Source organism: Grus americana, chromosome 4 (assembly GCF_028858705.1).
Source record: "Grus americana isolate bGruAme1 chromosome 4, bGruAme1.mat, whole genome shotgun sequence".
Taxonomy (NCBI): Eukaryota; Metazoa; Chordata; class Aves; order Gruiformes; family Gruidae; genus Grus; species Grus americana.
Window position 1 is genome coordinate 29,332,807 of NC_072855.1, and position 27,591 is coordinate 29,360,397.

General features: G+C 41.5%; 1 protein-coding gene across 2 annotated transcripts; it reads left to right on the forward strand.

The window, feature by feature from the left end:
- The first annotated feature begins 27 nt into the window (after positions 1-27).
- Positions 28-27,591, forward strand: SPATA18 (spermatogenesis associated 18). 2 transcript variants are annotated; one of them, XM_054825545.1, is made up of 13 exons: positions 28-435; positions 7,031-7,136; positions 7,241-7,356; positions 8,823-8,941; positions 12,428-12,523; positions 16,247-16,381; positions 17,043-17,280; positions 18,292-18,450; positions 18,997-19,172; positions 21,121-21,244; positions 21,586-21,654; positions 22,465-22,510; positions 22,966-27,591. In XM_054825545.1, exons 1-13 carry the CDS (start codon positions 349-351, stop codon positions 22,971-22,973), a joined length of 1,479 nt encoding a protein of 492 aa, XP_054681520.1. In that variant the 5' UTR covers positions 28-348; the 3' UTR covers positions 22,974-27,591. The 2 variants fall into 2 exon arrangements, with proteins under 2 accessions (XP_054681520.1, XP_054681521.1); XM_054825546.1 differs by lacking the exons at positions 12,428-12,523; positions 22,966-27,591 and having other exon boundaries at positions 22,465-22,527.

The following is a 27,591-nucleotide window of genomic DNA, read 5'->3' on the forward strand; positions in this document are numbered from 1 at the left end:
CGCTCCCTCCCTTCCCCCCTGCCGGGCCGGGTTGTGGGGCCGCGGGCAACCGGGGGACGGCTGCCGCGTTACCACAACCGAGGCGCGCCCTGCCTGCGTCGCCGTGGCACCCGCCACCGCGCCGGGCCCGGCCCACGTTACAATCGCGATTATAAAGGCGGCGCGAACGCGGTGCCGCCTAGAGCAGCGGGCCCGGGCCGGCGGTACCAGCTCCCCGCCCCCTCGCGCCGCCCGCCCGTGGAGGGCTGCCGGAGGGACGGGGGCGCCGCCCGCCCGCGGAGGGCTCCCAGAGGGACGGGGGAAACAGCACAGCCCATCGCAACCCCGGGAGCGAGCTGACAGCCGGCCATGGCCGACGGCTTGAGGAGGCTGGTCGGCGCGGAGAGCGGCCGGGTGCTGCAGGAGAAGCTGGAGAGCTGGTACCGGGACTACGAGGTGGGACCCCGGCCGCCAGCGGGGGGAGATTCCCGTCTGCTGGGGGTCTGTACGGGGGGCCGCCCGCCTCACCCCGCGGGCCCTCAGGGGACGGGAGGTCGCCGGCAGCGGCGCCGTTGCCGCGGTGCCAGGGCCGTTTCCGCGGTGACGGCGGGACGCGGAGCGGCGGCGGCCCCCACCGCCTCCCGGGAGCGCGGGTGCCCTTAGCCCGGTGCAACCGAAACCTGCAGCCGGCCGTGGGGAGCAGGTAGTGGCCGCCGCTTGGGGTTCAAAAGGCTAATTTGAGACGCTGATCCACACATGCACCCGGTTACCGCAGCTTTAACACCCAGTGCCTGTAGCACTTGCAGCTTCTGCTGTTTTCATTTTTTTGCCTGTGACAAGGCTCAGTGAAGGCAAGGACTGGAGGTTAAAAGTGATATTTGAGCTGTAATGACTGAGTCTGGATCAGAAAAGATTTTTGTGGTAAAAGGAGCACGAGTGAGGGTGTGCTTAGAAGGAATCGCCTGTGGCCTGGGAACAGCCAGGATAATGTGAGTAAAAAGGATGTTGAAGGTGAGAAGGGGGTTATCCAGCTTCCCAGCTCTTCTGGGTGGGAAACCTGTTAGAGCTGAGAGGCTGCTGGAAGACAGCACACCTGCAAAGGGCTTCAGAAGAGGGGAAGCAGGTGTGGGCAAAGAGTTTCAGGTATAGGTGAGGAGAAGCCTGGAGATGGATGCAATGGGATGCATGGAAGAGGATGAAATAACAGGAGATTGAGGAGGCAAACCAGTGGAAGCAGGAGAGAAGGTGTAAAATTTAAGGAAAGAACAGATAAAGGGAATTGAGATTTGAAAATGGGAAATTTGTCAGCAGAAACAGTCTTGACAGGGTTGTCACTCCTGTGTCCCCAGGTTTCATTAGCCTCAGGGCACTGATAATTGATTTGGTGATGAGCCTGCAAGCATCTACAGTGTGCTATGGTTGGTGAGGAAACGTGCTGAGCAGAGATGCAGCCTTTCTGAGAGAAGTCAGCTCCTTTTTATCTCATGATATGTAAGAGTTACAGCATTTTAACAGCCAGTCAAACACTCTGCAGGATTCGTGGCAAAGAACAGTTTTAACGAGGATTTTGAGGGTAGCATGTAAAGCTACCACAGAGTGCAAGACCCCAGAGGAGGAAGAACACAGGCGCTCATTTTAAAAATCTTCCAAATGGATGGTGGAGGTAGACCTTGGGGGGCTGAGCAATAGCAGGAGCTGAACTCTCCATAATAAGTGAGGTGAGGCTAGTCTGCGAGGTCTTGGGAAATGAAGATGAGCGGCTTCAGGCCGCTGTTGTGGAAAAGGAGGAACTGGCAGATGGAAGCACCATGGGTGTTATGTCAGTGTAATGAGCTGGAAAAATGAACCACTGCAAAAGTGATCTTCTGGTGGAGGTTAGCAGGGTGAGACTGTGCTCCTTGAGGCCAAAGGAAAGCATGTTGCAGTGATCAAAATGCAAGCTGACAGGGGCGTGGGTGGGAGTTTTAGCTGGTTTGGAAGCTTGTAAAAACCATATGGGGCCATTAAAGCCTGAAGACCTAGAGGGTGGTCTACCTTGAAGGTGATACACAGGTAAAGATTAAGGAAGCAGGTACAAGCTATGTGTTCTTCTGGCAGGTGCAGTAGCATCCTGGACAGATTAACCCCATCAACTCCTTTTCAGAATAGCATTTGCTGAAAGTGGTGTAGTTTTGCTGTTGTGTTGTTTCCTAGGCATAATGCTGGATTTTGCTCATTCTTCAGTAGTATTTGTTTTGGTTGGTAACTCTTAAAAATCAGATGAAATTGCATGGGAGTCTCATGTGGCTGTTGACAAAGCAAGATATTAGCCTTATACATACTATTTTAGCTAACACGGAAAATCAGATTTTGGACTAATAGATTTTTTTCATCCAACAATCTCCTATCTTATTATTTTTAAAACTCTTTGTTAAAAGATTTTAACACAGATCCACAATTATTATGATTCTTGTTTTAGAGATATTTGTGGTTGCACCTTCTTTATGAATGGGGACAGGAGTAAGTTTTCTCAAGCAGTGAATCAACTGCACGAGTCAGTCGCCAAGGCGAGCTGCTCCAGAGCCAGCCCAGCCTGCAGTGGAGTGGCAGATCTCGGCACACAGGGGGTTTCCCGAAGCTGGTAAACATTGGTGGAGTAGAGAGACCTGCCAGAAGCCAGCAGCTCTTGCAGGAGGTGCTAACGCGGCCTGGGGTTTGCCAGAGCAATGGCGGCAACCCTACACCTACACAAGGCAGCTGGTTGGTGCGGGGAGGGTGCCTCTTCGAAGGAGGGGTGTTCCACTGGCTGAATGGGAGACTTGGAGTGCATGTAACCCAGCAACCGGACACCATTCTGTGACAGGTGAGGGGAAGCCATCCTACCTGAGCCTCAAGGTAGAACGGTGGGCACTCGCCTGAGAGCAAAGGCTGCACCTCTGGCTGGGGGGACTGCACCATCTACCCCTGTGGTGGCTGATGCCTCCACCCAGATGGAGGTGCTGAAGGGAGAGTCTGCAGTGCAGAGCTCGGACTGCAGGATGTGCCCAGACCTTTCTCCTGGGGCAGGGATAGGTGGCAGACCTGCCTTCAGAAGGTGTGACCGGGGGAGGACCTCCTGCAGCAAGTGGCTGAGCTGCAGGAGGCAGTGAGAAGTAACATCAGGGCTGAGAAAGAGTTAGATAGCTGGTTCTGAGTGCAGTGGGCCCACAGACCATGGCCAAACACCCAAGAACTCTGCCACTGGCACACACAGAAGGGAGGGGGGCCAATAATGCAGAAGATTGGAAGCTTGCAACAGAAAGGATCAGCCAGAGGAAGAGACTTCCCTGAAGGCTGAGGTGCCCTTGCAGAACTGCTTCACTGCTCTGCAGACTGAAGAGGAAAAACCCACCACATCAGGAGAGGTGCTGGCACTGAGTAAGGCAGCCCAGTCTGCTCCCCATGTAACAACCAGTGCAACTAAGACAAGGCAACAGGTGAATAGTAGTAGGCAACTCTCTCCTGAGAGGTACAGAGGCACCCATGTGCTGACCTGATGCACTCTCTAGAGATGTGTGCTGCTTACTGGTGGCTCGGATCAGGGACATCACTGAGAGACTACCAAACCTTGTACAGGCCGGTGACTGTTATCCACTGCTGTTGTTTCACATGGGCACCAGTGATACAGCCAGGAGCAGTCTGAGGAGTATCAAGACAGATTACAGAGCCCTGGGAACAGTGGTAAGGGACTCTGGAGTGCAGGTAGCTTTTTCATCAGTCATCCTGGTCAAAGGGAAGGAGTCTGAAAGGGCCAGTTGAATCTGGCGAATCAACAAATGATTACAGGACTGGTGCCACAGCCAGGGGTTTGGCTACTTGGGACTTGCTTTGAGAAACCTGGTCTACTGGGGGCTGATGGGATCTATCTGACAGAGAAGGGGATTGCCAAGCTGGTGAAGAGGGCTTTAAACTAAAGTTGCTGGGGGAGGGGAACCTCAATCCGTCTGACTCCTACCAGTTTGATGCCAGTGCCAGCAATAGATGCCCAGATCCAGGAGAAAAATCACAGGTCAGCTGGAGAGCACCTGAAGTGTAGCACAAAGGAACTCCAGTCAGCTTCATTGGGGGCTCAGCTTAAATGCCTCTATGCAAATGCATGGGGAATAAACAAGAGCAGTTGTAGATGTGTGCATGCCTGCAGGGCTGTGATCTTATTGGCATCATGGAGACGTGGTGGGATGGCTCCTATGGCTGGAGCATTGGAATGGAAGGACACGGGCTCTTTAGGAAGGACAGGCAGGGGAGACAAGAATAGGGTGTCACCCTCTATGTCAATGACCAGCTGGGGTGCATGGAGCTCTGCCCAGGGATGGATGAGGAGCTGACCAAGAGCTTATGGGTCAGGATTAAAGGGAGGACAGGGACAGGGGACACTATAGTGGGGGTCTGCTACAGGCCACCTGACCAGGAAGACCGAGTGAGTGAGGCCCTCTATAGATAGGAGCAGCCTCACGTTCACAAGCCCTGGTCCAACCACCCTGATATCTGTTGGAGGGACAACACAGCAGGGCATAAGCAATCCAGGAAGTTCCTGGAATGCATTGATGATAACTTCCTTCTCCAAGTGACAGAGGAGCCAATGGGGAGAGGTGCCATGCCAGACCTTGTTCTCTCCAACAAGGAGAGGCTGATGGGGCATGTGAAGCTCAAGGGCAGCCTTGGCTGCAGTTACCAGGAAATGGTGGAGTTCAAGACCCTTAGGGCAGCGAGAAGAGTGCACAGCAAGCTCACTACCCTGGACTTCAGGAGAGCAGACTATGGCCTCTTCAGGGATCTGCTTGGTAGAGTAGACAGTGGAACAGAGCCCTGGAGGGAAGAGGGGCTCAAGGAAGTTGGTTAGTATTCAAGGATCACCTCCTCCAAACTTGGGAGTGATGCATCCCAGCAAAGAGGAAGTCAGGCAAAAATGCCAGGAGGCCTGCATGGATGAACAAGGAGCTCCTGGGCAAACTCAGACACAAAAGGAAGCCTACAGAGGGTGGAAGCAAGAACAGGTAGCCTGGGAGGCATACAGAGAAATTGTTTGAGCAGCCAGGGATCAGGTTAGGAAAGCTAAAGCTCTGACAGAATTAAATCTGGCCAGGGATGTCAAGGTCAACAAGAAAAGCTTCTATAGGTACCTCAGCGTTAAAAGGAAGACTAGGGAAAATGTGGGCCCTCTCTGGAAGGAAATGGGAGACCTGGTTACCCAGGATATGGAGAAGGCTGAGGTACTCAATGACTTCTTTGCCTCAGTCTTCACCAGCACGTGCTCTAGCCACAGAAGGCAAAGGCAGAGACTGAGAGAATGAAGAACTGCCCACCGTAGGAGATCAGGTTTGAGACCATCTTAAGGAACCTGAAGGTGCACAAGTCCATGGGACCTGATGAGATGCTTCTGTGGGTCCTGAGGGAACTGGTGGATGAAGTTGCTAAGCCACTGTCCATCATATTTGAGAAGTTGTGGCAGTCTGGTGAAGTTCCCACTGACTGGAAAAGGGGAAACATAACCCCCATTTTTAAAAACGGGAAAAAGGAAGACCCAGAGAACTACAGGCCAATCAGTCTCACCTCTGTGCCCGGCAAGATCATGGAGCAGATCCTCCTGGGAACTATGCTCAGGCACATGGAAAATAAGGAGGTGATTGGTGACAGCCAACATGGCTTCACTAAGGGCAAATCCTGCCTGACAAATCTGGTGGCCTTCTATGACGGGGTTACAGTCTTGGTGGATAAGGGAAGAGCAACTGATGTCATCTACCTGGACTTGTGTGAAGTATTTGACACTGTTCCACACAACACTCTTGTGTCTAAATTGGAGAGACATGGATTTGATTGATGGACCACTTGGTGGATAAGGAATTGGCTGGATGGTCGCACTCAAAGAGTTGTGGTCAACGGCTCAATATCCAAATGGAGATCAGTGATGAGTGGTGTTCCTCAGGGGTCAGTATTGGGACTGTGACTGTGTAACATCTTTGTCAATGATGTGGACAGTGGGATTGAGTGCACCCTCAGCAAGTTTGCTGATTACACCAAGCTGTGAGGTTGACACACTGGAGGGAAGGGATGCCATCCAGAGGGACCTTGACAGGCTTGAGAGGTGGGCCCATGTGAACCTCATGAAGTTCAACAAATGCAAGGTCCTGCACATGGGTCAGGGCAATCCCAAGCACAAATACAGGTTGGGCAGAGAATGGATTGAGAGCAACTCTGAGGAGGAGGACTTGGGGGTGTCAACATGAGCCAGCAATGTGCACTTGTAGCCCAGAAAGCCAACCATATCCTGGGCCACATCAAAAGAAGCATGACCAGCAGGTTGAGGGAGATGATTCTCCCCCTCTACTGTGCTCTGGTGAGACCCCATCTGGAGTACTGCATCCAGCTCTGTGGCCCCCAATATAAGAAGGACATGGAGCTGTTGGAGTGAGGCCAGAGGAGGGCCATGAAGATGACCAGAGGGCTGGAGTGCCTCTCTTATGAAGACAGGCTGAGAGAGTTGGGGTTGTTCAGCCTGGAGAAGGGAGACCTGATTGTGGCCTTCCAGTACCTAAAGGGGGGCTACAGGAAAGCTGCAGAGGGACTGTTTACAAGGGCATGGAGTGACAGGACAAGGGGTAATGGCCTTAAGCTGAAGGAGGGTAGATTTAGATCAGATATTAGGAAGAAATTTTTCACTGTGAGAGTGGTGAGGCACTGGAACAGGTTGCCCAGAGAAGCTGTGGATGCCCCCTCCCTGGAAGTGTTCCAGGCCAGGTTGGATGGGGCTTTGGGCAACCTGGTCTAGTGGAGGGTGTCCCTGCCCATGGCAGGGGGGTTGGAATTAGATGATCTTTGAGGTCCCTTCCCACCCAAACCATTCTATGATAGAAGTCCTGATGTCTTATTTGTTTGCCTGTTAACAATGTGAACCTTTTAAAGATGAATATTCTAGCGGATGCAATAGGAAAAGGTTATGAAGATGTAATTATAGGGGAAAAAAGTCATGATCATAATAAGAACCGTTTTAAGTAAGAAAGTCTGGGCAGATGTATTAATACACATTAATTTACAGATTAATTCCTGTGATCAGAATCTGAACCGATGCTGCGAAATAATAGAATTGAACTCTCAGATTCAAGGGCAGCTCTTCACAATCCTCAATGAAACATCTCGAGAAGGTAAATCGGTGTTTTGTCTCATATTAATGCTTTTCACTTGTCATCTTTTCAAGCTCTGACTCTTTCTGTAAGTGTTCTCACAATTTCTTTATGTGTTTTCTTAGGCGGGCATTATGCAGGTGTAGAAACAATAAAAACTCGTCTCCTGCCATGGCTAGGGACTTGTTTTTCCTGTGCTACTTCAGGAAGGCTCTTTGAAACCAACCTCTCTCTCTCTCAGGTATGTACAAAATTTATTTTAAGGGAATAGAACAGTGTGAATTTAAACCTGCAGGAGAGGTTTAATGACTTTCTGCTAATAGCAGCCTCCCTCCCTGATTTTGCTTAATGAAATATGTCCTTAGTTGCTCATGGAGACAACTATGCTATTTCTCTGTCTCTTCTTACATTTCCTGTGAAAGGAAAATCAAAGAGGCCATAAAAGTTACGTTTGGCCTTCTAGGGCTGATGCTGTTTCGCAACAATGAGTGGCAATATGGAGGAATTTGCTTTGTAAGAGAAGCTATGTTGTATTGCTTTCCTTTTCTAGGTAAAGAATTATGCTGCATTTACATTTGCAAAGACATTATAGAAGTAATTATGCCATATCTCTATTAGTAAAAACCAAAGGTGTGTATAAACTCCATGCATTTATCTGTGAGGTCCTTTTATCTTTTTGAAGAAAAAACCCCTTTGTTTAGTATCCGAGCATAATAATATCTCCAGAAGGGGTGGAAAAGTGCTCATGTCCATCATGATACTACCACGTGCCTGACTCGATGTTTGGAGTTAGTATATATTTGATATTTACTGAAGAGTTTGTAGTAATAACAGTTTGGCAGGAACACAGATCTGCTGTGGCTTTGATTTGAAAGAAAATAAGAGCATTGATTGATGCAGATTAGGGGAAAATATTGAGGATCTCAAGACTTGACAGCGATGTCTCCATGTTCTCTGACTTCTCTTTTTTTTTTTACACCTCTTCTGTCAAAATCTTTCACAACTAAAATAGGACAAATGAAAAGTGATAGCCTTTAAGAGTCAGATTGCAGGAGTAGGGTTCTGCCAAAAAACCCCCAAAGTGTAAAATAATGATGTTATTAAATGACAGTACACCTGGTACACCAGTTGTGAATTTGTCATTGCATGTGACATTCAAAATTTAGAGAAGCCTGCTGCACAGTTACTTATTTAATTCTGGTAGTATCAGGCAAATCTATAGGCTATTAAAGACAGAGCTGCATGTGTAGTAGTGTGCTTTCTGGAATGACAATAGTTGCCTCCTCTGTTCTAATAACTGTTATTTTGTGTACATGAATTCCCGAAAACTTTACTTGAGTTGGTGATATAGTCAGTCAGAAGATGACTGACTGGGGAAAAAACACAACCCATGCAACACATCTGCAAGAACACTTTGTTCAGATGATGTGTACACAGGTAGTAAATCTGCATATGCAGACCTTCCATGTTCTCTACCATGAGGTGGAAATGAAGTGAATATTTTCCTTTATATGATTGAGTCTATTTTGTCTGCATGTATTGCTTATGTCTCTAGAAGATATGGCATTGCTTTTATTTTTGAGTTACTTTAGAAATAGTCTTTCCTGAAATGCTCAGAAATAAATCTACTAATAATGCTATGCTACGTTGCTGAAGGATTCTGTAAGGTAGAACATTGAAGCAGTGTGGTTGTGTGTTTTGTTTTAGGATTCAATTGAGAAAGAGAGGCAGCTGAGAGAGCTAGCCAGCAATCAGACTTTTCAGCTGCAAGAGCTGCAGGAAGAACTGACTTCAACTCGTCTACAGCTCAACCATGTGCAACAAGAGTAGGGGAATTAAGTGTGATTCTTTTTGTTTGTGTTTTCTTTTTCAACAAGCCATAATTTTCTCTTGACATCTAAATACCGATGGAGATTTATTAAATGTTTCATTTCTGGCTTAAAATCAGAGCTTCAAAGTACATCTAGGCTCTGGATTGTCTGTGTGTGTCCAAAGTGGGGTACCAATAATACCGTCATACCCACATTCATAAATTGACTTGGTAGGTTTTGCTTCTGGCAGAGGAGTTGGAAAACATGCCAGTATTCTAGACAAAAGGGTTTTGTATAGTGCATGACCATCCCAGTGGAATTACAGTCAATGAACTGTTGCATGCTGAGCAAACACTGATGAAAACCAATTGAGTAGCTATAGTGCAACACCTATTGAAGGACCTACGATGTGTTATAACTAGTTATGGTGTGTAATCAGTACGTGAACATCTAAGAAAATCAAAACCCACTGTGGTAAGATGGAGGAAGAAAGAGAGGCAGATTTTCAAATAAGTGACTAGGACTGAACGGTTTTTGTCCAGTTGCATAAAACACTTTTTGTGGAACACTTTAGTCTCAAAATGACTTAATTGCTTCAGAAACAAATTTGTGCTGGTTCCAGGGCCATTTCAGAGGTAGCTCTAAATGACAGATGCTTTCTCATGCATCCTATTAGCATGAGAACAATTAATGTTCACAGTCCTTGGGTCAGTCCAGTAAGTGATATAATTTAATGCTCTTACTAAGCAATTTCAAGAATATCAAGTTCTCAGAACTGCAAACTGTATTAGCTAGATTAGAGGAAAGAGGGTCAATAGAATATTTCATCCTGTATCCCAATCTGGCAGGTGTCTCCTGCTTTCATAGAATTGTAGAATCTCAGAATGGTTTGGTTTGGAAGGGATGATCAAAGATCATCTAATCCACCCCCTGTGCTGTTGGCAGGGACATCTTCCACTAGATTAGGTTGCTCAAAGCTCCATCCAACCTGACCTTGAATACTTCTAAGGATGGGGTACCCACAACTTCTCAGGGCAACCTGTTTCAGTGTCTCACCATCCTCATGAATAATTTCTTCCTTATATCCAATCTAAATTTTCTCTTTTAGTTTAAAACTATTACCCCTTATCCTATCACTAGGACGGGGTAAAAAAGTAAAGTCCCTCTCCATTTTTTCTTATAAGCCCCCTTTAAGTACTGAAAGACTGCTATAAGGTCTCCCTGAAGCCTTCTCTTCTCCAAGCTAAACGATCCCTACTATTAGCCTTTCTTCATAGGAGAGTTGTTCCAACCCTCTGATCACTTTTTCTGGCCCTCCTCTGGACCTGGTCTAACAGGTTCATGTCTTTCTTGTACTGGGGACCCCAGAGCTGGATGCAGGTGGGGGGTCTCATGAAAGGAGAGTAGAGGGGGAGAATCACCTCCCTTGACCTGCTGACTGTGTTTCTTTTTATGCAGCCTCGGATATGGTTGTCTTTTTTTGGGCTGCGAATGCATGTTGCCAGCTCATTTCTAGTTTTTCATCTACCACTATATCCAAGTCCTTTTCCACAGGGCTCCTCTTAATCATTTTTTTTCACCAGCCTGTACTGATATTGGTGATTGCCCAGACTTAGGTGCATTGCCTTGCACTTGGCCTTGTTGAATTTCATGACATTCACATGGACCCACCTCTAAAGCCTGTCAAGGTCCCTCTGGATGGCATCCCTTCCCTCAAGAGTATCAATTGCACCACCTCACTTGGTGTCATCCACAAACTTGCTGAGAGTGCACTCGATCCTGTTGTTAATGTCATTAATAAAGATATTGAACACAACCAGTCCCAGTACAGATCCCTGAGGGACATCACTTGTCACTGATCTCCATTTGGATATTGAGCTGTTGACTGCAACTCTTTGGGCACAGGCATCCAGCCAATTCCTTATCCATCAATGAGTCCATCCATCCATCAAATCCATATCTCTCCAATTTAGAGACTAGGATGTTGTGTGGCACTGTGTCAAAGGCTATACAGAGGGCAAGGGAGATAACATCAGCTGCTCTTCCCTTACTCATCAATGCATATTAGTATCTGTTATGTCTCATTTTAGATGAATGCAGGCATTTTAATTTTTCACTATCAAAAAAGTCTGTCAGTCAACTCTGAGTTAGATCAGTGTGTCCCCTTGAAAAGAAGATAAGAGGACAAAAGCTCTTGTGATCTTGCAGTATACATTAAATATTAAAAGTGACAAGGTGGGACAGAGAAGGACCCCACAATGTTTGGGAGAAGAGAGAAGTGTTTTGTTCTTGGCATTTCAACTGGTTTGCCAGAATTAGGTAATCTTGCAAAATAATTCTCAGCCTGGAAGGTTTAATAACCAAAGGAGTTGTTTTCTGTTGATGTTTCTAAGTATAGAGGAGAGTTATGGAAGACTGGTGGATCTTATTAACGTATATATGTGAATGGAGTGTGTAAAGAAGACAGAGCCAGGCTATTTCCAGTTGTGCCTAGTGACAGCATTAGAGGCAGTGGGCAGAAACTGAAACACAGGAGGTTCCTTCTGAACTTCAGGAAACCCTTTTTTACTGTTAGGGTGACTGGGCACTAGCACAGATTGCCCAGAGAGGTTATGAAGTCTCCATCCTTGGAGATATGCAGAAGCTGTCCGGATGTGGTCCTAGGCAACTGGCTTTAAGTGGCTCTGCTGGAGCAGGGGGGTTGGACCAGATGACCTCCAGAAGTCTCTTCCAACCTCAACCATTCTGTGGTTCGGGTATACACAAAGGTTGGTTTAGGGGTGAGGCATTTCATCCTATGCTCCTGTGTGGATAGAAAAAGATTATTTGATGACCTGGAGAAAAATGTTGGATGGTCAAAGTTATTCACTAATACAGATTGGAATGACTGTGTAGCAGTTTGCAGTACAAGCAAAAGTCATTGTGGGCTAACTCCTGCAAGAAGTGGGAAGTCAGCGGTAAAGTTTTTGTACAGTTTTGTGGGTTGCATTTCTCTGAGCAGTCAGATCAGAGAGGTGTTGGCTGTGGTTTGCACAGGTAGAAGTCTGGAAGGTGGAAGGTCAGGAAGAGGTAATTCAAGCAGAGATAGTCATGTGTGAAAGCTTCAGAACTGATACTTTCAAGGTGATGTAGTGCAGAGTCATGCTTGTGTAGTTATTAGCAGGCAGGGGACAGGTGCAGGAGAAAGAGTTCATGTCCCAAGATACCCCACCTATGGACAGTAGTCATTCTGCATGCTGTAAGTTGTTGAAATCGATGGAGAAACTGGAATTGAGTCTTAATGAAAATAATGGATTGTAGCAAAATAATTCTGTTATTGCATAGTCAGATCTGTCCTTTTATAAGCTATTTGTGTGCTGATAGCCTGCACAAAGCCCACTGTGATTGTTTTCATACGTTAAATTGGTATGGACTTGGTCTGCTTAAACAGTCAGTTTGTCATTTTAAGTTCTCTGGTAGAATCTCTGCCTTTACCATGAAGGTTATTAATTTTTCTTGCAGTCTGGCAAAAACCCAGTTGGCTCTTGAAGACACAAAGACCAAATCAGCCACCACTCTTTTGGCAGCAGAAGATGAAATTGTTCAGCTAAAAGCAGCGTAAGAAAAATTGAATCTAGGGGTATTTGTGGTAGAAAGTCAGCATTCAGAGACACAGTCTGTCATTTACCTGGGCGGGTTCTGTATATTCTACACTGTCCTATGTTATAGCAAAAAATAGGTCTAGCTCCTTAACATCCTGTAGCTTTGTTTCTTGGTGTTATAGCGAGAATGAGCATAAGTAGATTGAGGTGAGAACCACCTTTATGCCTGAACTTCTATCCTTTTTTCTTTAGCATAGAGGAGGGATTACTTTGAAACTAGGAGCTTGATAGCATTTGAATCTTGTAGATGAAGTTAACTAGGAGAGAACCATATTCTGAATATAGCTGGAAACTGTTGTTTGCAATTTGCTATGATGCTCTTGGAAGTAGTGTGTGTGTTAAGTAAAAGACACTTCAGCTTGTCTATCTTAAGATAAAGTTCTTCATATGGGTTTTTCTTTTAAACCATTTTTGCCAAATCTTTTTGCCTGTCTGCACAGAAGTAATGGCTATTGGTAATGTTGATGATGTGTCTGGTTTAAAAATGTTTCTTTAATTTCTAAGTGTGTTGGTCATATCTGGGAAGTTAACCTGGATCAGTAAGGGTGCAGCTGGGGGACCTACCTTTCCGTTTCAATACAGAGGTCCTTAAAGCTAATTTCCTTTTGTGGCTTGTCCTACAGGCAGTTCTAGAAGCAGGAATAATTCTTCACTGTTATGAAATGTAGCCCATGTATTTTTTTTTTTTGGTGTGTGTTATATTTTCAGAAAAGAATACAAAGGTAGTTGAAATTAATTCCAAAAGCATGTGAATTCTTGTGATAACTGACATTTCAACAACAGAAATATAGTCATACTTGTTAAATAAATGCTTGCAGCCTTTCAGTTAAATAACATTGCTGCTCTTAAAAATGGAGGAAACTTGACTTTGCTGCTTAAACTCATGGAAAATTATATCCTTTCCTACAATGTATTTTTCCTTTTAGGGCAACTGAGAGGATGAGCTACTTCTGATAAAGTTAATCAAACAAAAAACCTCAGGCCATTAGAATTTCTTCTTCCAATATCAAGTTGAATATCACTTGTTCATCTCCAGATGTTTATCATTGCTTCCAGAGGAATGTTAATTGTCAGATTTCATCCATGGACTTTCCTGACAAGTGTTGATCACTTGGGATTTTAATTTTTTGGATGGCTATCTGGGGTATAAACTCCTATTCCCATAAAATAGGCTCTTTTGATTTGTTGGGTGAAAAGTAGCTCATATCACTCCTTGATTCTTAGATATAACCTGGTTTGCTGTCTTTCTGATTAAAACTATTAGTAGGGAATAAATACACTGGCATCTTCTGCCTGGGTGTTCAACTTCTGATCAAAGCAAAGGTGCTATTTTTCATGTTCTGTCAACTATCTTTTCAAAATTTGAACCCTTTTAGGTGGGTGAAATCAGATTTGCCTAGTCTTCACCTGCCTACCAAAACTAGAATCATTCTAAAAGTAGAAGGAGAGAGGTCAGGACTGGATCTGTCAGGGCAGAATTATTATTTTTTTTTATTTTTTTTTTTTTAACACAAGGAACAGTTTGTCAGGAGTGTCCTTGGCATCTTTGTCTGTAGAGTTGGTTTTTGAGACTTTTGGAATAACTGATGATCTCATTCCTCTCGTCTATAGTCTGCCTGTCTCGCATACTTAAATCAAAGCATGTTTTGCAAGACATCTTGGTCTCCTGGTTTGTTAGAGCAAATGTGGTCTCGACTCAATATAATTAAATTCTATAGCCAGAATAAGCTTTTGTTATATAAAGATACTAATTATAAAAAGACTTAGCTATTTGCTGCAGAATTATGAAGGAAAATACAATTTTTTTAAAATGAATAACTATCAACATTTAAAAGTAATTGGAAGTTCTTCAGGGGAAGACAAAAAATAAAGTGAACTTAACCCTGTTGTTATATACAGACTAAACAAAATCCTATTAGTACTATTATAAATGGAAGCTTACTACTAGGGTGCTTGGACTCGTGCCAAGGTTTAATGAAACTTAACAAAGCCAGACAACTCACTTTGAAATAAATGAGGTCAAGAGGACTTTCTTGATCTGCTGTACAGAGGACCTGTTATATAGATTGGCAGGAAGAAGTTTTGATAAACATGGTTGTAATTAGTAACAGCCAGTATAGTAGCTCGAATCGGTTACCTCAAGACCTTGTAGTGTCGCTGGTTCCGGGGGCTCTTAAACATAGGTTAAACAGGCATTTGGCCAAAAATTACATAGGTGGAGTTGTTCTGCCTTGAATTTGAAGGCAATCTGACCAAATGAGTCTGGCTTAGCCCAAGGACTTGGGGAACTGTGACTTTATCATTAATAAATTGTTTGAAACTTGAGGGTAGCAGTGGGCTTCTTTATCCAAACAGCATTAAGTAGGTACTTGACACAAATTCTCAAGGCTTTTGTATTTTCTCCTGAAAAACTGTTTGAAGATGCCTATTTTATTTTTAAATGGTTAGATGACGGAGTTTAAAATGCTAGTTATAGCCTTAAAGTGGGTTATAAAAACTGTTCTAAGAATTGTATTTTGCTTTGTTTGTTCCCATTATTTTTTTTCTAGCATCTACATCTCTTTAACATTAACAGAAAGATGACAATACTCTCTTCATTTCAGATTAATATTTAGCAGTAGAGTGAATGAACAATAAAACAGCGGAAACTCCAAATACTGCATAGATTTAATTAGCATGGAAAGGATTAATGTTAAGGCTTACAAAAGTCAGCACTGGTAATTCATAAATGCATCTTAGTTGGTTTTTTCCTTTTGGTATTTAGCTTTTCTTACAAAGAAAGAAATCTTCGTTTTCAGTGGTGGCTTTTCTTATGTTTGTGATTTACTATGTGACTTGTGATGAACAAGGTAAGATGCAGGTATTTCTGCTGGTTTCAGTCTGTCATGTGATCTCTTGTTTTTTGTTTTTTTTCCCCTCTTCTTATAAGGGCAGACCTATAATTAAGCATCCGTATTTGTAATCATTACCTGCAGTCATGATGAAGCTTTGTGGATCTCATAGCACTGAGATAAAGACCATCAAAAATTGCTTTAAAACTTTCTGAAAAATCCCCATGTGAATAGGGGTAAATAACAAAGAAAATAATACAGAAGTGAAATGTTTACTTTTTATTTATCCTTCCTCTTAGACAATGCAGTGTTAATAACTATCCATTATGACAGTTTAAGGAAAGCCTGCCGAGTGTGTTGCATGTTATATAGGGTTTCTTTTCACTTTTTTTTGTACATAATCATTTTCCCTCATCTCTATCTCTAGACCTCGTCTTCCCAAATCTACTTTTCTTTCCCAGTTGTTCTTTATATTAGAATTCTTTAGCCCTCTTTTACTACTACTATCTTAGATTTCATCATCTGAGATAGTGCAAGGACACCAAATGTTAACCAGTGATCTGTCCTGTAATATAATGTGTAGTGTATCCAGTTTCCTGCCACAGTACACTTCTACATTTTAAAGTGTAATTAAGAGTATGCTTTGGAGTATGCTTTTTTAAAAAGTCTTTATTTCCCTGTATTTCAGCATAAAGTGCTTGCTCAATATTTCTCCTCTTTTTCTGTTGTTTTTTTTTTTTTTTGTTTTTTTGTTTTTTTTTTGTTTGTTTGATGATGAGGATTGATGGCTAGATGGTTTGCATTAGTAGAATGACAACTTGTGACTGACTTTATTCTGTGTGGTTAAGTCTGAAGACTTCCCGTGCCCAAGAGAAGGATGCCCTGAGGAAGTTAGATCGTCTGAATGACTATGAGCAGCAGATTCAAATACTGCGGGATGAGATTTCTATCCTGGATGCCCAAAAGTCGGTTCTCCAGAGCAGGTAGAGGTGTTACTCAGAGAAGTCACTGAATCAGAGAAATTGTTCATGTTAGTTTGCATGAATTCTCTCCTCATTTTATATTGAAGTATAAACAAAAGCTAAACTTTTGTACTTTGTTATGAAGGAACATAAACTCTTAACTAATTTCTCCTAGTGCCCAAATGTTTTAATTTCAGGCGGCAAGGTTAAGTTTCTGGCAAAACAGTAGAAAGAGCAGCTTTACAAAATACATTGAGAGCAACTGTATGGGATAAAGAAATGGTTAGGTTTTTTGTTCTCTTTGAATACTGTACCATTACAGGGCAGAACTTCTTGTTATATTCTCACTTGTTTGACTTTATAACTCTTCAGTGGTACTGCAAGAAGAACAAATCTCCAAAGTATTACTAGTTAAAAGTGTGTTTCCCCAGAACAAAGTGCTTGGCTGTACACACTTTAGGAATTACTTTAATTTTATTGTTCAGGCTCTAGCCCATAAAATGTATTGACACAAATGCCTTCATATTAGACTAACCAGCTGCGGCTTTACTTCTTTAATTATGTTGGCTCAAAATCTTGGCTTACCCTGGTAATAATTAAATTGACACAAAACTCTGTGCACTAGACAAAAGCAACTGAGGATGATGAAGTGACCTCACGCTTCTTTACATGTCTGTCATAGGCTTGCACGGAGCCGCTCTCCTTCCCCAAGGCACACTGAGAGCAAGTCACCTAGTCCACTTCCCCTGAGAAGCTGCTCACCCGGCCGAGCCAGGCGTACAAATGCTTCACGTCGCACCTGCCTGGTAGCTCGCTTTGGTGACATTTATGCTCAAGAACGCTTGGATGCAGAGACACTTTTGAGAACATACATCAGTGATGTGGAAATGGTGCAGAGGATAATATACATTGCAGCTGTGGTAAGAAAAAAAAATCTTGTTTAACAGGCCAAAAGTGTTTTATAAAATATTATGGGTGGATTAGATTACGTTGTTTGTAAACTAGCATTTCTGTGAAGTACAGAGAAGAAAACTTCTTTTTTCCCATTTGATTTTCCTTTCTTTCCCTCACAGTTTTACATTGAACTCTCACTTTAGTGTCCTTTTCTGACTGTCCTGTTCCAACATTAGAACAGGGTCAGTGATCTACCATACAGGTGCTAAAAAGGACACATAAGAAGACTGAATGATTCTGAAAAGTATATGATTTCTGCACTAAACAAAACTGCCTTGTTTAGATTAATTATTTTGGGAATACTCCATTTTAGAAAGCTAAAAATCTTTCCATATCATGCTTCCCTCTTGCCTGTAGCTATGTGCTTTTCTAGTTTTATTTGGTCCCTTGAAATTACCTAGATACCTCATGTTTACTATGAGATCAATCTGAATAAATTTGTTTTCATTTTTCTGTGCTTAATCTTCTTTTCTAATAGAATTGATGTGGTACATACCTGTGTCAGAGAGGCAGTGTGTCTCTGAAAGTGTATGATCCCAAGCACATTTAACTTGCTGAAGTGTTTTTCCCACAACTGTCATTCAGTTTACACTCTCCAATTCAACCTTTTTTTCCCAACAGAGAAGAGGTGCTCCTGTCTGACATGTTAGACTGTGGTACATAAAGCGCTATTACTGAATGCTGCTCTTGATATCTTTGAATGTGATTCCATTGATCATGGGTGTGTGATGGAATCCTACATAAAAATAGAAGGTTAAGTGGGAAGCTTTTCAATCCTGTCTTCTGCAGATAAATCACATTTGATTTAACCAGAGAAGTCCTCCTAGATGAGTACTATTTTTGACTTTCACTTTTACAGCAGTGTTTTGTATTCCTCCTTACAATGATGATTCTGGGTTAAGTTCATCCTCTCAGATAATTGATAAAAAATTAATCTCAGTCTCCTGGATTTAACTAGATGTTCTTTATGTTTGCAGGAGTCTTTTCATGCAGCAAAGATGGCCTACAGGCAGTTCAAAATACGTGTAAGAGAGACTCTGTCTCTAGGTCACTCGGGGCCTGAGTCATTGGAAGACACTGTCCTGGATTATATAGTTCGCCATGAGGATCTGTATGACGTTCAAGCCAGTGTCAATGTAAGTCAAGGACAGTGGGGAGCTGACATATTGAGCTGTTTCAGTAGCTAAAAAATTTGAAATGTGTAAACTAGAAATGCACTGTAATCTGAAAAAGGAAAAAAGTTTATTGCATGGATTTTATGTCTTGTAGCAGTTTATTTTCCAAAATGATATTGTAGTATGACCCAGTAATCACTTATTTTATTTGCCTGTGACTAGAATGTCTCTGCCAGAATAATATTTTTGGCAAGATACAGTGTAATTGTCTTAATCAAATAAATGTAAGCCAAACATCGTATTTTCCTTAAATTCTGTGCTCTACTGAAAAACTGCGTCTTCCTCCTAAGATTGATGTCAATGACATAGCTCATACTTTATTTCTAAAATGGCGCATTCTTTCTGAAGCTAATATTTTCTAGACTAGCCTAAGACAATATTGCTGTGAATTCTTATACTGATTTTTAAATGTAGAAAGCTGAGAGGCATATTCAGGAGGGATTTCTATACTTGCCCGGGAATAAAATTGTTAGTGAGCTCAAATTACTGAATTGTGTTTATTTTCAGGAAGTAATTCGCTCCATGAACATCAACCCAAAGATTTCATTTCCACCGGAAATTGATTTCATTGTGATCAGCACTTTGATTCGAGAGTTGTGCCGTGTGGCTTTTTCAATGCAGACACTCGTTCCTCCTCTTGATATTGCCTTTGGTACTGATGGAGAACTTTTCAGTGAGACCAAGTAAGAACTCTTTCTTTTCAGTCAAATTCTTACTATTAAAAAAAATCCATGTATAGGCTACTTCTTTCCTAATGAATATAAAGGTTTAAGATTGATGCTAAACATTAATTTGAGGCAAATATTCCTGATCTGTAGTGAATTTGGTATATCTTTAAGGTTTATGATGGTATGTAAATGCCAGGATGTAAACCAGTGTTAACAGCTTTTTTTAATGAACAGCAGAGTGATTTTCTGGATAAACTCCAGTCTCTAAAGCATATTTAATTTATCCTTTAAGAGCAAAATTATCATAATCTTTACTTTCCCTGTTTAGTCTCTATCTGCCTCAAGTGTTTATAAAATGCATGCATCTTTGTTCCTCCTTTCTGGCCCAGTTTGTAAAAGTCATGTTTACTGAGATCTGGTGTCAGATACCAGGATCATCATGTGTGCTGTGACCTCCAGGCTGTGGCTGCTGTACGATGTATGGATCTTAATACATTCCCATCTCTTCTGGTATAGAGCTGAGCAAAAAGAAAAGTGCCTTTTAAAAATGGGAATTTTGTTTAAAAAATGCACACCATATGTTACGTTTTCTTTTTTCCATAGGGTCAGGGCTGGGGGCTTTGTTAGCTGGCAGAGAACTGTAGGGTACTTCCATGCCTTCAAGAAAACTAATGGGATTGATGGCTTAAAAAAAATGGTCTCAGAAGCAAGAAAAGCCACACCAATAAGGAGGTTTCTAATAATAATTTAAAATAGAATGGAATCCAGATGGGGAAGAGCTTGAGAAGCCAAGGAGAGAAATAGAGAATATAAAAGTAGCCCTTAAACAGGAAAGTGCAAAGTCATACATGACTACTTAACAATCCTGTCCAAATACTGGGCAGTTAGCTATGTGATACCCAAAGCTATTGGCTGAATTAAGCAGGCAGCAATGTTATGGTATGGTCTTGGGATGCTTTCTCCACCGACTTGATGTGTGTGGCCTTCAAAAAACACGTGATGTGTTTATACATGCTGTTGTGGGAGATGTGTATATACACACATCTATCCATCTATATAGATAAATATCTGGCATATATATGTTTACATGTATAGCATATATATGTGGTACACAGAGATGGACCAAAATTTATAGAAATTAAAATAGCTGTGTTAGTTATGTGTGATGCCATTCTATAAAAGGGCTGGCCAAACCTCATCCTCCCCTATACCTTCCTCCATGCAGAGATTCACACCTCTGTTTACAACATTGTTTTATATAAATTGCTATTGTGTATACCTTACTAATGTATAGATGCATTGATATTTTTATTTCAGTTATTCGATGTTTGGTTTGAGTTTGAATCCACAAAACCAGACACGTATTATTCAGCCAATATTGCAGACTTAGGGAGGTAATATATAGCTGGTATGGTAATACAGGCCTTCAGAATGATTTTTCTTAGCTGAAAAGTCACTGTTTCATTATCAAAATCTCAAGATCTGAGAATCTTGCTGATAAAATTGCCTCTTACGTCTCATAAGATACTAGGATGTAACTTTATAGTTGAGATAGAGTATTTCTGTAATATTATTTATAGGGGTCTTTCAGGAAGATGGGATGCCTATGCCTGCCAAAATGCTGCTTAGGGGATTTAATCTGTCGGTGGACCCAGGGACCCTGGCTTGTGTGAGGCTTATGCAAGAACATGGTCTAGCAGCCTTCTGAAGAGTGAGATGGCTTTATTGGAGTGTCTCTCAGTATAAGTAGACAGTATATTTTGCGAAGCCTGTCTTACAAATGCATTTCATTTACAAGTTCACTCAAAGAATACTTATTTTTGTGATACAGAACTATTGTCAAGAAAGGTGTTTATGAGCTGTAACTAGTATTCTGCTTTTTATCAGAATTGATGACTTGAAGCACTGTATGTATCTTTTGGCACTTATATGCAGACGTTCCTTGTACTCTGTGTTTCAACAGGTACCATCGTAGTTTTGACTCTGATTTCACAGCTGCCTTGGTGGCCTATCATGTATGGCCTGCTCTGATGGAAAATGATGTTGTAATTGCGAAGGGAGAAGCAGTCACAAAAAGAGGAGCTCTGGTACGTACTTTTGTTAAGGAACACGTTAAGGGTTTTAAACACTGCTTTAAAATTTAAAAAGATAACTTCTTGATTGTTCCCTATATGGCTGGAGTTGTGTATATCAAATATCAGTTAGGTTTTAGTGCCTCACCCTGTATTTAGGATGAAGAGTGCCATTTACCTTAATTTATTCATTATCCAGTTGTATGATTGTTGGCAGAGTCTGTTCTAAGGAGAAAGTTTACTACGTTTACTCTCTGTCCCCAAGCCTTGTCTCCAGCATGGCATGTCTGCTTGCCAAGTCTGTCTTTATTAAATGCTCTCTCTCAAAAGAGGTTTGTCAAACTCTTCTTTTGTAGTGGTCTCGCAGAAGTAGAAGTAGAAGCAGAAGCCGCAGCCGTAGCACCAGTCCTCTTCTATCTCATCATGTAAGCCCCAGCTGAATGCTTGTAGTATAAACAGCATCAAGTATTTTAAACTCAGAATGTATGCAACCTTTTAAAAATGCTGATGTGCCACGTGCATTTTAACATTGGGAATAAATGCCTTTGGGTCCGGAATGAGGTGAGGCTGAACTAAGAGATAGTTATTGCCTGGTATAATTATCAGTGGAGATAGTGTATGAGAGGTACGTCTTGGTTAAATTCTCAGAAGTATCAGCTGTGGATCTTGGAATACTTTCCCCCTACTTCCCCTTGCTTCAGTACCTTTCTAAATAACTAATTGCATCATCTGGAAGTGTTTTAGTCATCTTGCAGTACATATACAGCACATGGTCCCTGCCTCCTGGGATCTGTAATCTAAATTTATCCTCCAGTGCCTCAAAGGAGCAGAAAATCAGTGTAGGGTGGGCAGGAGGGGAAGAACTGAGGTGATACTAATAAGATATTTGAAACCTTAGCAGAGTTCTGCAAATGGTATAGTCACACATTTTTAATGATTTCTGTAAAAATCATGTATATTTTTCTAATTGTTAGCCCATCTTATTAAATTGACATAGGTGCCCTCAACTTAAGTTGTGAATATTGAAAATGTGAGAGGCTTTGGGTAAGGCTCGCTTTTTTGTGTGTGCAGGGTGTGAAAGAAAAACTAGAAAGTTGTTGAATTTGACTTTGTAGCTGTGGAGCTCCACTGATAGAGTAATGTACAAATTTTCTGAATGTTGCTGGATCCCCAGGTGCCTTTCTTGGGTACAGTCCTTTAGCACATCTGAGTTTCCTTTTCTGTTTGTCTTGCAGTTGTCTCGAAGCCGCAGTCCTTCACCACTGAGGAGCGGAAGCCCAAGTAAGTGGGCATATTAGTTCATAATGACTTATGGTTTTCACATTAAGCCCTTGAATGACTGAGCAAAGAGAAAAAATAACGTGCTGAAGGTCTTTGGTTCTAAAATACTTGTCCAAGTATTATTTTTAAAATGGGCAACCACTTTCTTTTCTGTGTGTGGAAACAGGCTGAAATTTCTGACTTTGAGTAGTGAAAAACAAGCTCTCCTCCGACCTCTGCCATGAGTTCTCTGCTGGCTGCCTTTGTTGTGGCCAGTTCTATAGTGAGTAAAACTTGTTCTCTTCCCTACACAAGGGAGTTAGCTGCTGGCTCCATGCCTTTCAAAATCCAAAGATCACTGAGTGGTGACAATCAAGTGAGGAATTTCAAACAGTATGAATCTTGAAGCCAAGCTAATTTAGAGATTAAGGAAAAAAACCCCCACTTGTACTGAAATGTGTCTTTTTCTTTAATAGGGCGTTAAGTGAACATCTTCCCGTGATTGAGTACATCCAGATCCAACAACTGGTGCCTTTTCTCTTCAAGAATACCTCAAGTCTCGCAATAATGTGAATGAAAATTGTCACTCCAAATGGAGTTTGTGTTCAGTGTGGGTTTTAGAATTATAGAAGGCTTATTTATAATTTTAGAAACTAATTCAACCCTTCTGACTTAAGATAAAGTGCATGCAATACAGGATCATACTCATTAGCAAAATTTGCAGAGCATTGAGGAACCATGCTGTAATCCTGCAGATAGAGAGATAGAATTATAGTGTCTAGAATTTTTTCCAGAGATACCAAATGATGCAGTTTATCTTGACAAGATACTTAATGTAACCTAAATGGTGAATGTTGCAGAATGTTGAGGTTAGCTGTTACTTGAAAACAATTACATTTATCGGTGCTTACTTACAATTTTAGAAAATAGCAATAATCTTAGGACGTGCCAGTCTCACACAGCATCCCTTTACATACCTCCTTGCGGGAAACTGAATTTTCTAACTACAATGCAAAAGTTGCACGGAACAGTCATAAACTACCACTAATCCAGCAAGCCCCAGTGCTTTATTGACATTTACTTATGAAACATGGATGTGTGCTTTAGTAAAGCAATAATAGTCCTTGTTAAATTCATTGTTACTTAGAAATGAAAATCATAAATTGTAGTTTGGAACTTAATGTATTTTGAAAGTCAGCCACTGACTATTTGTAGGCTTGAAATATTTGCTTGAGGTGATCTATTGGTATCACTTTTAATGGGCTTTCATACTAGACTGATAGATTAGTAATTCTTGTGAACACAGTGAAAAAAACCTGTCCAGTTATCTCTTACTGTGGGATTTTATTACGTTTTAAGTGTAAAAATTAGAGACCTGACGAGATTTTATTCTGTCCCTTTAAATAGTCTGTTCCTTTGTAAATGCTTATTTTAATACCAACATTTTTGTTTTTGAGAACTGAACCTCATCTGTAGGGCCAGCCTTAAATACAAGCCACACAGGCGACTGCTTGGGGCCTTGTGCTTTTACATCCAAACATAAGATTTGTCATAATGGAGCTGATATGTAATTCACCAATCCAACTGTCTCATTCCAGTCAATACCTGATGCTTCAAAGGTATGTGGAGCTTCCCCCAAATTAATCTGCACAATTTTGGAATATAAACAATCAGAAGGAGGAAAAATTCCTTTCTTTCTCCTCTTTTAATCTGCCTATGCCCTGGAACATGACACTTCTTTAGTACTACTGTAATAACATGAGCAAAATATTTTTATTAGTTCTGAAACTATTTAGTCCTTAAATTACGTTATAGGAGCAGATTTTGTCATCCCTTTCCAGGGATCTTATGTGGATTTACACATCCATGCTCTTTCTCTCTACTTCTTGTGTGGCTTAAGACTTTGGCACAAGGCTTTTTGCCTGACATCTGATCCTGTGCTGGACTTCAGCATTGGTCCCCATCAGCCATGGATCAGCTGTGACTCTAGTTCTACAGGTATATTTTCATTGGAATTAGGCCCATTAGTAACCAAAGAGAGCAAAATGATGTCCTGTACATACAGAGTCATGCAGAGTGCCCTTCTGAATGAACTAAGGGGACACAAAGGCACATGCACATATGCGGTGCACTTGTTACCTAAGAAAGTCACAAGAGAAAATGCAAAACAATTTATTTCCTCTTCTAATGAGCCTGATTGTTGGTCACAGCTATGGATCTGAGCTTGAAGTAAAACTGCATGTTTCTGCACTGATCTCATGACTAAAACCACCACAGTTCTGGAAAAACTGAGTACCTGCAACTTGTGTGGCAACAGAAGACAATTAGATATCCTGAGTATGATTTTGAGCAGAAAAATGAAAAATTTCTCAAAATCTTGTAATTACCAAGGGCTAAGGAGATGTGTTTTTTTTAAAAAAAAAATTAGGTGTTGTATGTTTGTCTTCTGCATGTAATTACCAAGACATGTCTGTGTTATGATTTTGAGTTAAAGTAAGTTTCCATACCAACTGTGAGAAAACTAAGACTACATCAAGGAAGTATGTTTTTCTTGACAAGTGCGAGAGGCAGGGTAGTTCCAGACTTGCATGTACCTGTGATGCCACTAGGAACTAGTATTCCCAAAGATCTAAAATTGCCATAAAAGACAAACTTACAGTGCTTGGTGGACCATCTCATCTTACTCCCCCAGAACGTACCTAGAGAACTAGTTAGTCTCAAAGTAAAAGAGAAAACTAATGAAATGACAGCCAATGACTTGTTTTGGTAGTGAAGAAAGCAGCTCTAAGATTTTTTTTTTTTTTTTTTTTGCGTAATGTTTTGGAGGAGAGCAAACAGTATTCAGCAAAATAGGAAGTCAGTCCACAGCATGGTAACGCTTAATCAGTGAAACAAACCTTGCTCTTCTCAGTTGTACTCTGCAACCCATAGTCTTTTTATAGGAATATACTGTTTCATACTGGTTGGCTGCACAGCTTGCTTATAGCCACTGAAATCTATAGGTCATATAGAAGATTGCTTTTGGTGTGAAGTTAGGCATTAGCAGCTCCTTGTGCTTCTTTTTATTCACATGACAACAGTGTAGAGAATGCATAGCAATAAAGATTACATGGAATGAACCAGCAAATGCAAAAGAACCTATAAAAAGGGACTTCTGTAATTGCTTGTAAGACCCTATGAAAGAACGGATCATGAATATGAAATTGATGACTTGATATTTTAATAAGAGGTTTTAAAATCTTAAGTAAGATTTTTTTTTTATTTTCTTTTTTTCTCTAAATCACAAGCCTGGATAATGCCACATTTGTAAATACAGCAAATTAGGAACAGTAAGGGTGGATTCTAATAAGTGACAAATACAAAAAAGCCAGTAAGGCTTCTATTACAAGATATTTTTAGAACAGTATGATCATGATCAAAGTGTCAATACGAGGAAAAAGAAGGCTAGATTTTGAGCTAATTTAAACTCTTTGCATATGGACTGATGGAAGTGAGACTGCATGTGATATAAAAAAGCACCACCTTTGGGCCAAGGTGTTCATGTAGAACAGCACATTTGTGAGGAATTTTGAGGCTGCTGGAGAATTTCTCCTGCATGTCAGCTCTTTGAAGGCTGGTTATGTCTGTCTCAATTCAAAGGCTGTCCTGGAGTCAGTCTAAACCTGTGGATGTTTTAGCACTTATTTTTTGGAAAATCCAATGTCATCAAAATATCTTCAGTCTTCCTTCTTCAATGTTTGCAGCTCAGTAACATGAAGTAGAGACTCATGCAGAGCTGGCAGATACTGAGGGTAAATGACTTAGCTGAATTTGCTACTGCACAATGAAGATTTAAATTCAGAGATTATCTTAGATTCTCCCAACATCCTGACAGGAGAAAGAAAGTTGGGAGCAGGAGGTTGGTGGAGTCCTCCCATGTAATCTTGCTGGCAGTGAGCTGTGGTGCTGATTCAGTCTTGTAGGAGGCTCTGGAGATGAGCGGTAAGTTAAAGCAAAAAAACTCTACAGCCTGAAGAAAATAAGTGCGAAGGCCAAAAATTATCAAAATGCTCCCTGGAAACCATGCCTGTACATCCTCCAGGATTTGAGCTTTTTAACTTCACTTTTGTATTGCATGTATGTACTGCAAAAGTTTGTCATCCTGTAGAAGTGCCATCAGAATTAAATACTGTCTTTCAGCTTTATGTAACCTTTGTCAGCTGTTTTTGATTGGTGTTAACTACACAATGATTTTCTCACTGTAGCATTAAATAGTGTAGCTTTGTATTAAAGAAATGAAAATGTGTTTGTTATGGCTTGCAGCTACATTAGCATGTGTTCAGATTGAATGTTTTAAGTTTCAAGACTATTGTATTTCTTTTAGTCATGCAGCATACAAAGCAAGTATACTAAAGAAATGTACATTTCATTTTATGCAACTTTTTCATAGTTTAAAACAACATGTGTAAGCAAATCTGTCACAGGCTCTTGCTGATATACAGGTGTGTTGTTTATGTGGAAGCTGTACCTTTCACTCAGTAGATGGAGAACAAACATAGAGCACTTGGTATCATTTTACTGTTAGCAGACAAAGGCATGGACAGAAATTAGGTGGGTGGTGTATTTATACTTATGGCTTTGAGAAGGCAGCACTTCTGCCTTGTAAAAACACAGTTCTCAAAATAATGTTACCCGCTTGAAAGTAAAGTGTCAGCATAAAGATGCTGTTTACCACCATTAGTATTGCTTCCTGTGAAATTGTTTTTTCCTGAAGGGCTTTGGCCTGCATTCAAAGTTCTCTGTTTAAAAACAAAACAAAAAATGCATAAAGAAAGATCATGTTAGGCTAATTCCTTCTCTTCACAGTAGCTGGCACTTAGCCTTTTACACTAGAGGAATATAATCTGTCATCACAAGCAGTTTTACCTTCAGTGAAAACCTGTCTCTATGTTGGTGATATGTACACCCCCAAACAACATGGATAGGACAAACAATTATTATTTGGAAGCATCATCCTCTATTCACAAAAAACATTTTGCCCTACAAACTTTTATACGGTTTGCTCTTTTTATGGCTGACTCATTTTAGATAATCAAAAAATAAAGAGAGTTTTAAAAAAGTGA

Bases quoted from the DNA above. Each gene is read 5' to 3' on its own strand.
- SPATA18 (XM_054825545.1), top strand. From the start codon at position 349: ATGGCCGACGGCTTGAGGAGGCTGGTCGGCGCGGAGAGCGGCCGGGTG. The intron at 12,524-16,246 runs GTAAGAAAAATT...TGTGTGGTTAAG, and splicing joins ATTGTTCAGCTAAAAGCAGC to TCTGAAGACTTCCCGTGCCC. The intron at 19,173-21,120 runs GTAAGAACTCTT...GTGTTTCAACAG, and splicing joins GAACTTTTCAGTGAGACCAA to GTACCATCGTAGTTTTGACT.